This window comes from Caenorhabditis remanei, chromosome I (genome assembly GCF_010183535.1).
Source record: "Caenorhabditis remanei strain PX506 chromosome I, whole genome shotgun sequence".
Classification (NCBI taxonomy): domain Eukaryota; kingdom Metazoa; phylum Nematoda; class Chromadorea; order Rhabditida; family Rhabditidae; genus Caenorhabditis; species Caenorhabditis remanei.
This window is the reverse complement of record NC_071328.1, coordinates 16,100,924-16,114,796: the sequence shown is the minus strand read 5'-3', so window position 1 is coordinate 16,114,796 and position 13,873 is coordinate 16,100,924. Positions and strand designations below refer to the sequence as shown.

The 13,873-nt window shown below is 41.3% G+C and overlaps 3 protein-coding genes across 3 annotated transcripts; 2 read left to right on the top strand and 1 right to left on the bottom strand.

Annotated features, from left to right (window-relative positions):
- Window positions 1-685: 685 nt before the first annotated feature.
- On the bottom strand, window positions 686-2,621 carry GCK72_003413 (uncharacterized protein; the record flags this gene model as incomplete). The annotated part of the gene is made up of 4 exons (XM_003097290.2): window positions 686-962; window positions 1,406-1,707; window positions 1,795-2,064; window positions 2,544-2,621. 4 exons carry the CDS (start codon window positions 2,619-2,621, stop codon window positions 686-688), a joined length of 927 nt encoding a protein of 308 aa, XP_003097338.2.
- A 919-nt stretch (window positions 2,622-3,540) lies between these two features.
- GCK72_003412 (uncharacterized protein) lies at window positions 3,541-6,516 on the top strand (the record flags this gene model as incomplete). Its single annotated transcript, XM_053724043.1, has 5 exons — window positions 3,541-3,670; window positions 3,726-4,471; window positions 4,519-4,836; window positions 4,886-6,126; window positions 6,180-6,516. The coding sequence occupies 5 exons, from the start codon at window positions 3,541-3,543 to the stop codon at window positions 6,514-6,516; spliced, it is 2,772 nt and encodes a 923-aa protein (XP_053592688.1).
- An 824-nt stretch (window positions 6,517-7,340) lies between these two features.
- On the top strand, window positions 7,341-13,451 carry GCK72_003411 (uncharacterized protein; the record flags this gene model as incomplete). The annotated part of the gene is made up of 10 exons (XM_053724042.1): window positions 7,341-7,428; window positions 7,483-7,539; window positions 8,142-10,386; window positions 10,578-10,968; window positions 11,423-11,760; window positions 12,002-12,122; window positions 12,232-12,349; window positions 12,604-12,754; window positions 12,897-13,014; window positions 13,068-13,451. 10 exons carry the CDS (start codon window positions 7,341-7,343, stop codon window positions 13,449-13,451), a joined length of 4,011 nt encoding a protein of 1,336 aa, XP_053592687.1.
- Window positions 13,452-13,873: the final 422 nt, after the last annotated feature.

Sequence of the window (13,873 nt, the reverse complement as noted above, 5' to 3'; positions counted from 1 at the left end):
AAAGCACATTCTCTATCTGTCTGTGTGTCTGTTTCTAATCTTCATGAAAAACCTCAAGAGAGGTTTCCAGCCAAATTTGGGGTCGAAATTCCAGAAAACTGATACAAAGCTACCAGAGTTATGCGGAAGTGATTTTTTATAAAACGGAAGTCGGAAGTCGGAAGAAAATTATTTTCACAAAAATCAGTGAGAAACTAGTTTTTGGCTGAAGAAAAGCATATTTTCTGTCCTTTTAGACCATTTTTCCTTGCATTTCTGCAAAATATACTTTTCGGAAATTCCACAATTATGGAACGATGGAAGTCGGAAGAAAAATTTAGAAAACGGAAGTCGGAAGTCGGAAGTGAAAAACAGCCCGGAAGTCGGAAGTCGGAATTCCGCGCAACTCTGCAAGCTACCCTAGGCCTAACAAAATCTATAAATATGGTCAATAGAAAAGAGCAGAAAACGAAAAACCACTTGTGGGAGTCGAACCTAGAAGCCTTTGATCCAAAACAGCGCGCGCTACCGCATAATCCAAGCGATCGGCAAAAAAGAGAACACCAAAGGGCGCATTGAAAGCTGCCGTTCTTGAGTTGCGAGCGCCGCCTTGTTGTCTGTCAAAATATCAGTTAAACGTGATGTCCCCGCCACCCAAAATAGATCAAATTAAGTAATTATTCGCAATCATCAATAATTAGATCAATTAGCATCTCAATGATCGTGTCCACCACTTCTCCTCTCTCTCCACTTCCATCTCCTCTTCTTTCCGTTCAGATTCATCAGTTGGCTTCAGGACGATGATAGTCTCATTCGGAATGTTACAGTAGACTTCAGAAGTGAAGCTCTCCTCTTTTTTCACGTCTTCTTGACTATGGAGTCTTTGCTTTTGAAGTTGCTCGGCGAGCACTTGCTCCTTCGGCTTCAGCTTCAAATCCTTCTCCATTTTCTCGCAAAGTGAGCGGACGGATGTGAGGGGAGGGCTGAAAATAGGAAAATTCTATGTTTTTAGCGCTGAAAACTGATTTTTTGTTATTAAAATTGATCAACTTCAAAAGCCCGTAACAACCTCATTTATAATCCTGGTAATATAAAATTTAAATATTCTTGTAGATCAAATCCAGGACTACATTTTTGCAGTTGAAAGTTTTTCTCTATCTCGTCAGGCTCTTGAGATACGGGCGTTCTAATCTGGTGCCCCCACAACACCGAGAGGGGAGACGCAGAGAAAGAGAGCGCTCTTGTTTCTCTGCGTCTCTCCTAAGGGTAGCCAAACTTCAAACGCTTGTATCTCGAAAACTTGAATAGATAGAGAAAAACGTTCAACTACAAAAATGTAGCCCAGGGTTTGATCTACAAGAATATATAAATTTCTAAGCAACTGGAATTGAAAAGACGTCGTGGCAAACGGTCAAAGTTGACTCACTTTCGAATCGATTTCTCAATGACTGTCTCCATTTCCTCGGTGACTTCCTCCTTCTCGTCATCATCTTCATCATACATGGGCTCCTCCGAATAACAAGAAGACGTCGTCGACATCTCCTCAAAATCTCCAGAATCCTCCGCCTCAATCGCAGTCATCAGAACATCGTCTTCTGAATTCAGCGGCTTCTGAATCATCGATGAAGATCCCCTCATGATAGCACACGTCCATTTATGAACGTCTTCTTCACGGACGAAGAGGTGAATGTTTCCACGCGCAAGACGGATTTTGATATGGCAACGGAGCTGGAAAACGAAAAGTTAGGTCACTTCATCTCTGGCCTAGAAACCAGAAATTTTGGATTTCTAGGCCATGGTCCAGTGCCAACTCACATAATTCACTTTTTTCGACTTCTGAACGAATCGATCGGCATTACAGAACACGTTGATCGCCTGCCGCAAATCGACAACCAATCCCCGGCTGTTATCCTCATAAATGATCAAATATCCATTCGTTGTCACATTCAAATATCTCATTTTCAGTTGGGAAATGCTATCGGGAGCCAGGAAATTCGAGGATTTGGAGCGAATGAAGCAGAGCACATTTCCACGTTGCAATAGATTGTTCAGACGGAATTTCGGGCGAGGTGGAAGGGGAATGAACTGAAATATATTGATTGAAAATTTAAAGCGATTTGATCTACGGGAAAGGGTTTCTAGGCCACCAACTTCAAAGCGTCATGTCTTGGCATAAAATGACAGTAAGAGCTTGAAATTTTGCGTATGAAGATGTCTGACACGAAATTCTAGGCCACCAGCGAAAAACCTCGGTCAGCTATTCACAGGGGGGTGTTGGTGGCCTAGAAACCCGAGTTTTGAATTTCTAGGCCATCTTTTATTCAGTGTACTGTCCAAATTTCAAGTTTTCAAGATTTGATTTGACAGAGAAATGACGTGTCAAAGTTAGGATCGGACCGCGACGCAGCACGCGACGCGCCAAATAAGACAAGAGCGCTGAGACTTGGAAGGGATATCCAACAAATTTCAACTTCCTAGCTTTCTACCTGACCGCGACGCGCAGCACGCGACGCGCGGCAAACAGGTCTAACGCTCTGAAACTTGATACAGTAACCCAAGTATACCTTATTCAATCGAGTGGCCACATGAAGAGTAGCGGTGCGAGCGGTGGATCCGTGTGCTTTTTGATTGCTAGCAGACATTATTGATTGATTTCTTTTGGTTGGTTGGTGAGAGTGGGTTTGGTTAGTTGTAGAGTGTCGAGAAGACAAGATTTTTGTCGTATTGATTTGTTGAGTTGTGATTTGGCGACACGTGGAGAAAAATGAGGGAAATGGGTTTTGGGGGAAAGGTCACGGAAGGGGTTACGGTAGAATGAAATGATTTTTGAATTTTTGAAAAAAATTTAAATTTAAAAGTTCAAATTATCCACGTGTCGCCACTGTTTTCCGCGTTTCAAAAGGTCATTTTCCGTCTGAAATCGATTATTTCGATTCAATAGAATCAAAAGAATCACGAATCGACTCATCATATTCAAGAAAAGCGCTTAAATAATGCTACTGAAGAACAACTCGTTGATAGCAATCGTCTGTTTTGGCTTCTTTGCTCTATCTGCTACCATAACAAATCATGAAAAAACTAGTGAGTATTGGAGAAGGAATAAAGTTGGGAGGTATAAGATTTGGTTGTTTTAGTGACCAGTAGAGTTGGTTGGAGATCGATGCAAGGGAGAGGAAGATTCAAGAGGAATGGTGAGTGATACAGGTGTAATTTTAGAGAGAATTTTTGGTGTGAATTCGGCGTAAACTTTCTATCCACCTCACGCTTGCGTCGGCATAATGGCGCTACTACTAATCCGATAAAAACGATGCATGTTTGGGACCTCATAAGTTTAGGATTGACAAAAACTCTGTAGCGGAAAGTGCCTAGAAAAACTTGACTTAGTATCAACTAGTAGCAAATAAAGAAAAACACTATTTTTTGCTAGAAAAAATAGTTTTTTGCTTTTCTTTCTACCTCCAGAATAGGCCCATTATATGTGGTCGCAGCCAATGAACGCAGCGAAAAAAGTTTGTCGACGCCTATGCGGACCTTACGCTCCGCGATTCTAAGCCTCAGCAAATGATAAATTTACATCTGAAACAAGAAGAAGTTCCAGGTCATGGACTAGCGCTGACTGATTTCAATGGCGACATCTACTATCGAAACCAGCCGCTCATAACACCATGGAATCGAAGAGTTCGAAGAAATGGTGAGTAGACGGGGTATATAAGCATGAAGGTGTAACTAACTCTTCTCATTTTCAGCCCCCGACAACCTTCAAACCCTTCTCGACCGGTCCACTGCCTTTGCCCGTATTATCAATGGAATTGCCCTTCAATCTGGTCTCCTCAGCGGAACTCACAAAATCGAGGTGGCCGTTGGAGAACTTCTCAATTTTGGATCCATCAAAATGCCAGAGGTCGTTGGATTCAAAGCTGATAGGATCACTGCTTTCGCTTCGGCACTTACTGATTTCAAGAAAGTGAAACCTGGAAATGACGTGGAAGACCAGGAGAAGATGATAGTGGAGTTGGAGAAGATTATGGAAGAGTCGGAAGGAACGAAGTCGTTGGAGATCAGCGATGGAAAGTATTTTTCGGATGTGGATGGCTTCGTGCAGAACTTCAAACTCACAACAATGAACGAACTATATGGAATTTTGCAAACTGTTTTCAATTATGTGGACAAACTGAAATCAATTGCAACTGAAAATTCCAAAGATGTTGACAATGATTGGTCGAAAATTTCAAATGTTATTCACCATTCGAATGATTTTGGATTGCATTCAACTGCTATCACTACTTTCCACAACTATATAAAATCGGTTGCACACCTGGAAACGTTCCCCGACGTCCTTGAACCGTACCGAACCATCATTCGTCTTATTGAAGCTAGAGCTGGTCTGAAGACATCTGGAACCGAAGCTCTTCAGAAGAATATTGGTCAGTTCATGGAACTTCTGAAGGTTTCGAACTCGTCGAACAAAGAATTCAGTACGATTTATCGATTGGTAAGAAACTTATTATTTCTATCCAATCAATTAATGTTCAATTTCAGATTCACTCCCGTGTCAACCCAGTACAAATGAATCGAAAAGTCACGATTGGATTCCTGAATGGAGTAACTGATTTCGATAAACTTCTGAAGGACCTCCAAGATCCATCATTTGCAAAAATGGTTGGAGAGAAAAAAGTGAAGAAACTGTTGGATGGATTGAAGCCTATTCTGTCGATTCAATCGAAAATTGATGAGTTGAATGGGAAATTTGGTCTTTTCTCGAAGGATTCCTTTTTGTCAACGTCTGAAGTCCAGATGCTTCAAGTAGAGATGCAGGGAATGAGTATCACGGATAACGACGTGGATGAGGTTTTGAATGTAAGTAGATCAAAAACGGTTTGCGAGAATCTAGCCTTATTCTTTACAGGCTATCAACATCCCAGCTGAAATTGATTCTAAAGTTTACAAAGATGCCAAGGATCTCATCGAAGCTGCTGAAACATTCACAAAAATGATTCAATCGGTCAGAAAGTGGGCGGAGCATCTGGTCGGAACCGAACTCACTGAAGCCATCAAAGCATTCGATAAGGATCTTAATTTTAAGGATCGAGCGAAAGTAGATCAATCGAAAGCAGAGATTCCGGCGGTGATGAAGAATCTGAAGGACAAGGATTCCATAAAGAAGTTCCAGGATGCTCTCACTGCTACTCAATCGTTGTTGAATGGTTACACTGGTGATTCTATCAAAACCGGAGCTGCATCGATCAAACAAGATGGATTGAATACGTTCAAGGATGAACAAGTTGTGAGAGATGAGTTAAGATTCCATGGAAGACTACGTGATAACAAACAAAAGTTGGTGACAATTGTTGAGGCGATCGAACTGATTCATCGGACTCAGAATCTGGATTCTGGAGAGATTCAGAAGTTGGAGTCACTGGCTAAAGCAATTCCTGATGCTTCCAAACTGCTGACTGCCCAGCATCTCAAATCCATTGGGGAGTCGATGAAGACAGCTGAGAACCTGGAGTCGAAATCTCTCGGACAGACAACTGGAGCTGATCGAATCATGAAACCCGTCGCGGAGTCGGTTAGAGGTCTTCAGATGATTCATGACTTTAGCGATATGAATCTGGTGACTGATTTGAAAACAGTGGAGAATGAAGTGCAAAAAGTCATTGGTCAACTGAAAGACTCGGTGAAACAAGGAGAGATTCGGAAGAAGTGGAACAATCTGAAGGCAGAGATCAAGTCGTTGGAGGCGTGGCTTCAGCAAGTATCGACTGTGAATCAGAATCTGGTTATCAGTGGATCCAACAAGTTGGCTGATGTGGGTGCTCCGTTTGTTAAGCTCACTGCAATCGGAGACTTCAAGTTTGATGTGAAGAACAAGATAGAGGTTGTGATGGAGTTGATTTCATTGTTCATCAAGGATCAAGCTACTCTGGACAAGCTGAATGGAGCCAAGAACACTCTCTCGACCCTGCAGACTCTAGATCTTGAATTCTCGAAATTCCACAAGTCGTTCAATGATGCTCCGGATAAATTCCAGGCTCTCTATGTGTTCATTGGCAACTTCTTCACAATCGCTGAATCTAATCAAGCTGCGTTGCGCCAGTCATCGACTATTGAGGCCATTGTGACCACAAACACCGGAACTACAGGAACGTGAGTTTCATATTCTTGTCAAAGAAAACATTGAATGCCATGAATATTTTCAGGGTCATCATCATCATTGTCCTTGTGACTCTCCTCGTCACCGTCTTCATCGCCCTAATCATTTGTCGATTCAATTCGAGGTGCTGGTGGAATAAACGTGTGAAAAAACAAAAGGAAGAAGAAGAACACCAACCGCTTACATATCCTAATGACAAACCAATTGCCAATGAGAAATCAGCAAGTCATAGTCTTTTGCCACCAGTCACGAATCAAGGAGATGCTCCTGCTCCTGCTTCTCAGAAGCAACTCCAAAAATCGGATGGGAGTGTGTCGAAAGAAGTGGAAAAGAGTGGAGAGAAGGAGGTGGTGAAGAAAGTGGAAAACAATACAAAAGAGTGAATATAACTCGAATAAAAATAATTGAATCTAGTTGAATGATATAACTGATTTCCTCTTGATTCATAATGAATTTGACTTGATTTAATTGACATTTTGTCAGAAACAGTTGTATTTCTTGTTAACAAATTTTGAAAACGAGACAGCTATTGGGGTCGGGAAGTGGGTGTAGCCCTGGAAAATAACAATGTTTCCCTGCGCAGAAAAATTTGAATCCATAATGGGCTCCGCCCATTTTTGGGTTTGAGACTAAAACAAGTCTGAAGATTAAAAAATGAAAAACAACACATTTTAATGTTTGAAGTTCTATTTTTGAAATTTTCAGAAGAAACTCATCATTTTTGGTGTCAAAATCTGAAACTCCGCCCACTTTTCCTATTTTTGTGTGAAAAATCACGTTTGAAATTCGATGGAAGTGAAATTCGTCCCTGAAAGCCTCCGCTCCAAAAAAGCGCAAGCATAACGCATAGGCTACGCGATCTCCAGAAAACTGAGCGGCCGAGAGCGTATAGGAAAGCGACGTTTTTGGGTTGCGAGCGCCGCCCTTTAAGAGTGTCTGTCAAAATATCAGTTTATCCGGATGTCCCATCTGTCAAAATAGATTAAATTCAGCATTTATCAGTAAACCACAAGTCAATTAGTGGCATGGCCACATGGAAAAATGAAAAGTTTTTGAATTTTTGAAAAAAAAACTGAAATTTAAAGTAAAAATTATCGACGTGTCACTGCCCTAACTCCACGTTTCAAAAAGTTATTTCCCGTCTGAAATCGATTATTTCGATTCAAAAGAATCAAAAATCGATTCATTCAAGCAAATCGCTTAACTAATGTTCCTGAAGAACAACGCGTTGATAGCAATTGCCTGTATTGGACTTTTTGCTCTTTCTGCTACCACAACGAATCATGAGAAAACTGGTAAGTATTGGAGAAGGAAATTATGTTGGGAGGTATAAGATTTGGTTGTTTTAGTGACCAGTAGAGTTGGTTGGAGATCGATTCAAGGGAGAGGAAGATTCAAGAGGAATGGTGAGTGATTTTAGAAAAGTTTTCCCTGAGTTCGGCGTAAACTTCATCCACCTCACGCTTGCGTCGGCATATTGGCGCTATTATCCACCCGTTCAGAGTGTTTAGGACCCCACAATTTTAGGACAGACGAAAACTCCGCGCTAGTTCTGACTCGGCTTGGAACTTGCACAAAGCGATTTGGGGCCACCTCCCACTTTGGGAACTTGCAGCACGGGCTTGTCGTTTTCACCTTGTTTTCATAATCCCAGATTTCAATCTAGAAAAAGTCAGAAGGGGCCAAGGAACGCCCATTTCTCCGCGCCGCAAAAAGATATTTCATTCGTTGCTAGCGCAGTTAGCAAGTATTTCACTAAATTCATTTTTATTGCCTGATCCCTCTATGTTTTTCCTATATATTTCCCAGGTATTTTGAAAAACGCGACGCGACCGCAGCGACTCATTCATGTCCGGAAGCTCTATGAAGTGAGCTGGACACGGACTAAAGTTTTTGGCGCTCTAATTTATAGTTTTATTCCTTTATAAGACAGCGCGAATCCGCTCGCTCCATAGACCTTCTCTCATTCTGAGGCGCCACCTCACCATGCAATCAAATCTATTTCCAGCTCTTTCCGACAACATCCAAATGCTGCTCGACCGCACATCACCGTTTGCTCGTATCTCCAATGGTATCACCCTCCAAACTGGTCTCATCAATGGATCCATTAATTTCGATGAAGCGATCGCTGAAATTCTCAACTTTGGACCCGTCAAGATGTCAGATGTCACCGGATTCAAACCAGACACCGTCGAAGCTCTGATTGCTAAGCTCACAGAAGCACGTGGAACGATTGACTCGACTAAGGAGACTCTCGACGCGGAGAAGCAGGTATTAGCGTTTGATAAGATACGGAAGGGGTCGAATGTTAGTGAGAAGTTGGAAGTCACGAAGGAGATGCAGGGATATTTCACGGATGTCGCCAGGTTTTCCTCGGATTTCAATTTCGATTCATTTACGGAACTTGCTGGGAACTTCACAGTTTTTTCTGATGCACTCGTTCGTATCCAGAAGATTCCGGAGAAAAGAATTCAACAAAAACGCTTTGAAGAGTTAGCAGCATTCTCGGACGTAATTTTTCATTCTGAAATAATTCTGAATAATATGGATGCTGTTAGCGCAGAACTCAAAAAGTACGAGTCCATTCAATCTGGAGTTGAGAAGCTGAAGCCATTCCAATCTTTCATTGACATCATGAAGAGTCGTGGAAAATTAGTGGCATTTGATAAGGTTCAATCCAATCTCAAAACCTTTTTGGATCTTGTCTCAATTCACAAAGCTGCTGAGAATCCTCTGACTAGCATTAGGAACTTGGTCATTGCTCGTCTTTTTCCCCTCCGTGCCGATCGTAAACACACTTCTGGTTTCCCGAATGGATACTCTGATATCGAAAAGTTAATGAGCGATCTTCAAGACTCAAATCTCCAGAAAACATTGAAAAGTCCTTTGAATCAGTTGAATGATGGACTGAAGCCACTTCTTATGATGCCTTATAAGATCACTGAGGTGAATAAGAAATTTGAGCCGTTTAAGTCCCCGGGTTTCATTTGGCAACTGGAAAATCTTGTAGCCCTTTGGTCGGAAATCTCAGTTACCAAAGAAGACAGTGAAAACGTTTTTACGGCATACAAGACTAGTGTCACCGCGATCCCTAATACGATTTTGGATCCTCTGAAAACATATCTCAATGAAGTCAAACAGTTTTCGACTTCTATCTCAATGCTTTCGGAATTGACAACCGGTTCAGAAGAATTCAAAAATGCTCTAAAAGAGTTCAGGTCAATATTTAAGTTTGCTGATATTAGTACTCCTCAAAAGGAAGAAGAGGAAGGCGTCATAAAGAACTTAAGAGACAACAAGTCACTGGAAAAGTTCGTGCCGATTTATCAGAAGATGAGTGAGAAAATCAAGAATGTGACTGGAATTGACTACCAAGGCGCTGCTAAGAATATCACTCAAACCTCACTTGACACATTTCTGAATACTAAGGAGGTCAATGCTGAGTTGACACAACAAGATACAATTCAGAAGCTAGGAGATAGTGCTGAGCAGGTGTCAATGGTGATTCGGATGATCTCCCAGTTGAGAGATTTCAATAAGGATCCGAAGCCGGTCAGTGAATTGAAGACAATCGTGGCAGCCATATCAGAAGTGTCAGCTGAGATGAAGAAACTTGGAGGCGTGGTTGGAGAGATGAAGGCGATGGATTCATCAAAGGAAGTTGCTGAGTTGAATAAATTCAAGGATAATAATCCCGAGGCGTTCCTGAAGGTGGTGCACGGAATTCATAAGGCTTGGGAGTTTTTGAAGGAGAAGAAGTCATTGGAGAAGTTGCAGCTAGCGGATGGAGTCTTGAAAACCGAGGTTGGCAAGCTGACAGATCCAAACTTGAAGAACGAAGTACTGTCAAGTTGGGGAGACTTGAAAACTCTCGAGGATGGTATGAAGCAAATGGAAAGTGTGAATTCAAAACTGGACATCTCGAAAAGCAAGTCAATTCATGATGACTCAAAGCTTTTCAAGGAGTTCAAATCGATTCGAGATGTGGCATTCGATGGGGTGAACAAGAAGAAGGCGTTGAGTCTCCTGGCTTTGAATAATCTCAATACCCTTAATGACGCCAAAGAATCAATCAATAATTTGGAGTCGTTGGATCTCAAGTTTTCCAAATTCAAATCTTCGTTCCCGTCAGCACGAGTGGCTTTTCAAAACTTCTATAGTGTTCTTGGCTCCTTTTTGAATCCAGACGTCGATCTACCAAATCAGTCGATTGGGAGTAGTACGGAGGGTGCTGCAGCTGCGGAAATAGATTGGTGAGTGATTGGTTTGCAGTTTGAGTGCGTAGCGGCTCAAAATTGACAATTTGGCTTCGGGACGTTTCGTTTTTGAATTTGGGCATTTTGCTTTCGAACCGTCCCGGAGCTTTTTTATTATTATTTTTACGTGTATCTGTTATGGGGTGGTTTTTAAAATTGAAAACGAATTCTCAAAATTTGAATTACAGGCCGAAGTGGGTGATCATATGTTGTGGTGTCGGTCTTGTTATCAGTCTTGTTTTCGGTGTCGTGGCGTATAAAAAGGGATGGTGCCGGAAGCCTCCTCCAAATGATGTCGAAGAAGGAGACGAAACAACTCCTCTGGAATCAATTACACCAAACAATGATGGTGATAAGCCGAAGAAGGAAGAAGTTGGGGTGCCGAAGGAACCAGATGGTGGTGAGAAAGAGAAGAATTCAAAAATTGATAAGGGGAAGGACGAGAAGAATAAGAACGAGAAGACTGAGATACCGAAAACTGAAGGAACAAAGGAGAAAAGTAAAGAGCAAAAGGTTGAGATACCAAAGGCTGAAGAAAAGAAGAATGATAAAGAGGTGAAGGAAAAGCCCAAGAATGAGGTGAGTTACTTCTAAGGGAGGGGGATACTTGGTCAGAATTCTACGTTGTTTTTCTTTTATTCGTATCCCGGGACACTAATTTTTTAGTTGAGTACTTTTGCCTGTTGAAAAAATTTTAACGCGTAAGTTTGAGTTTACTAAGGCAATCGAAAAAGCTAACCACATTTTCACGCGTAAGCTTGAGACAAGCTGACCAAAGAACTTACTTCTTACAACCGCGCTCTACCAAACTGGAAGGGAAACGCTTTGGGGGATTGAATAACTTAGGTAGCCGAGGTAGAAAAAGTTAGTGTCTCCTGTTTTTTGACTTTAAAAATTTTTGGTAGTTTTAAACGTTATGCCACGGCGTTTCTGAACTCAGGGACTACCTTTCTCGGCCTAAACCACAGATCTAAGGAAACTTCATTCCAAGCTTGTTTCTTTCAAATAGTCTAACTTTTTCATTGTTTTTCAGAAAGACAGCAAGTCTTCAAAACCTGTAAAGCCCAAGGACAACACCACAACCGACGCACTCAAGAAAGGGTCAAAGAATGATGAAAAAGCTGGTCAAAAAGTAGAAAAAACCAGAACGGAAACGGAAGATGCGGAAGAGGCGAAGCAAGATGAATTGAACCCAACTTTTGTTGTGAAGGACAAAGAAAAACTAGTGAAACACATGAAGGCTCATTCTGACTTAGCGCCGGACGACGTTTACAAAATTGCCTTCAATAGTCTTGAAGGAGAGAGAATGAAGAGTATGAGTCATGACTTTGTGAAAGAAGCGCAGAAGATTTTGCCAAAAGAGAAACAACGGTGAGTCTGAAATTGTGTATTGAGGTGTGTGACAATCAGAGTTGTACGGAATGCCATTTTTTAGTTTCCGGAATCCGGAACCGGAATGAGATTTTACATTTTCCGGAATACGGAATCCGGAATCCAAAATTCGGATTCCGGACAACTCTGGTGACAATATTTCGTAAATAGCCAACGCTGTCGATTCGAATTGTCGCAAACCCTTCCTGTTCGTGATAGATGAATCATGATTCATTTTCAGACAATTCAAATACTCTCCCGTCAACAAAATACGTGTGCCAAAAGACAAGACCACTTCAAAGAGAATTCCGATTCATGCGACAGAAATGATTGGACACAATAAGAGAGTTGTTATCACTCAGGTTAGTTCCTAGCCGCGTTTCAATCAGTAAAAAAACTTATGAGACTGAACGGAACAAGTCCTTAAGAAGACGGTTGCTTTAAATTTGAAAATGGATACTATCGTTTCAGGCACCACAAAAAGGCGATAAATCCGGAATCATGTTTGACACGTGTGACGATTATCTGGATATGATCATAAATACCGGAGCAACACTTGGGATAGTGATCATGGAGATGAATGAGCTTGGTAAGTATTGACACGACACGCTTCTTGCAACCGCGCTCTACCGAAACCAAAGAAAAATGTGTGCGACATTGAGAGACTCTGAAAAAATAAACATTTCTCAAGCGGGTTTCGGTGGAGCGCAGTTGTAACAACTGTGCCGAGCTAATAACAAACTTTAAAAAACAAATTTTCGTATTTATTGGGAATTGTTGAGTATTGGCAACTATTATCAAAAAATTAAACTTGTGGAGAGCACTAAACCGTTTTTCGTTCAGAGGATGAGACGTTCCACAACTATATTCCGAAGAAAGTAGGACAGTCTCTTACGATAGGAAATCATCAAATACGGTTGGATAGTGAGACAGACGTGTTTCCAGGATTGAATGAGAAACATATCATCACTAGAGAACTCCAAATTACTGATAAGTGAGTCTTTTAATTTCCGAGGCAAAGAAACTGTGGAATCGGCGGCGAAGCCGTTATGACACTGCTCCAGAACCCCTTGTTTCGGAATGAAAACTTAAATAATAATAATAAGTTTTTGATCACTTTAAAAAACCGTTTCCAGATCTGGTAAGACTCGCGCGTTGACTCTGTATCAATACATCATGTGGCCAGCGAAGAACATTCCGCAAGTCAATCATGCTTCGATTTATCTCCTGTTCCAGAAAGTGAAAGGGACTGACGTAAGTATCCATGGACGGCCTGGAAATACATCTAACCGTTCTCTGATTTTCAGACACCAGTAATTGTCCACTCAATGAATGGTACTGACCGTGCGATGGCGTTGGTTGGTATGTTCATGACGTTCGATTATTTTGCCGAGGCTCCCAATTCACGCGTGATGGCGGATGTTCTTCCCTGGCTTCGCCGTTTTCGTCCGGGTTGTATCCGTTACATTTCTATGATGATGTGGCTTCATATGGGAATAACCTACATCTACATTAAAGAGCACATCGAAGTGGAAAACGATCGACAGGCTGCACTCAAAAAGTACGAGAGGGATTATGAGGTTATGTATGAAATGAGAAACAATCCTGAGAAGATGCCGGAAATGGAGAAAGACAGACGGGAAATTCTGAAGAAAACCACCGAGCAACCGGCAATTCCTTTCGAGTTTTGAACTGATATTTGTATTGATATTTGTAATGAATAAAGTTAAAAAGTAGAAAACATGATTATTGAATTTTGATTGATACAGCGGCGATGAACTTTTTTTTGCAGAGACGTTTATTGACAAGCTGAACTCTCCAGTAAACTTGAACATAAATTTTATTAAATCAAAGTCATTCTTCGCCTTTTTCTCTTACTTGGGTAGGCCACCAAAAACTTCAAAATTCGTCGGAAAAATTGTTTCTCGAAAAAACGACTGCTTCCAATTTTTAGTACTAAAATCTCACAAAAACCTGCATAACTTTTTTCATGAAATTGTTCTGCAAAATTTGAATACATATTCGAAAAGAACACGCTCTCAGCTTAGCTTTTCATCAATATATAAACTCTCTAAAAAACGTCAGGATCATTCCCTAGTTTATAAAGTTTCGA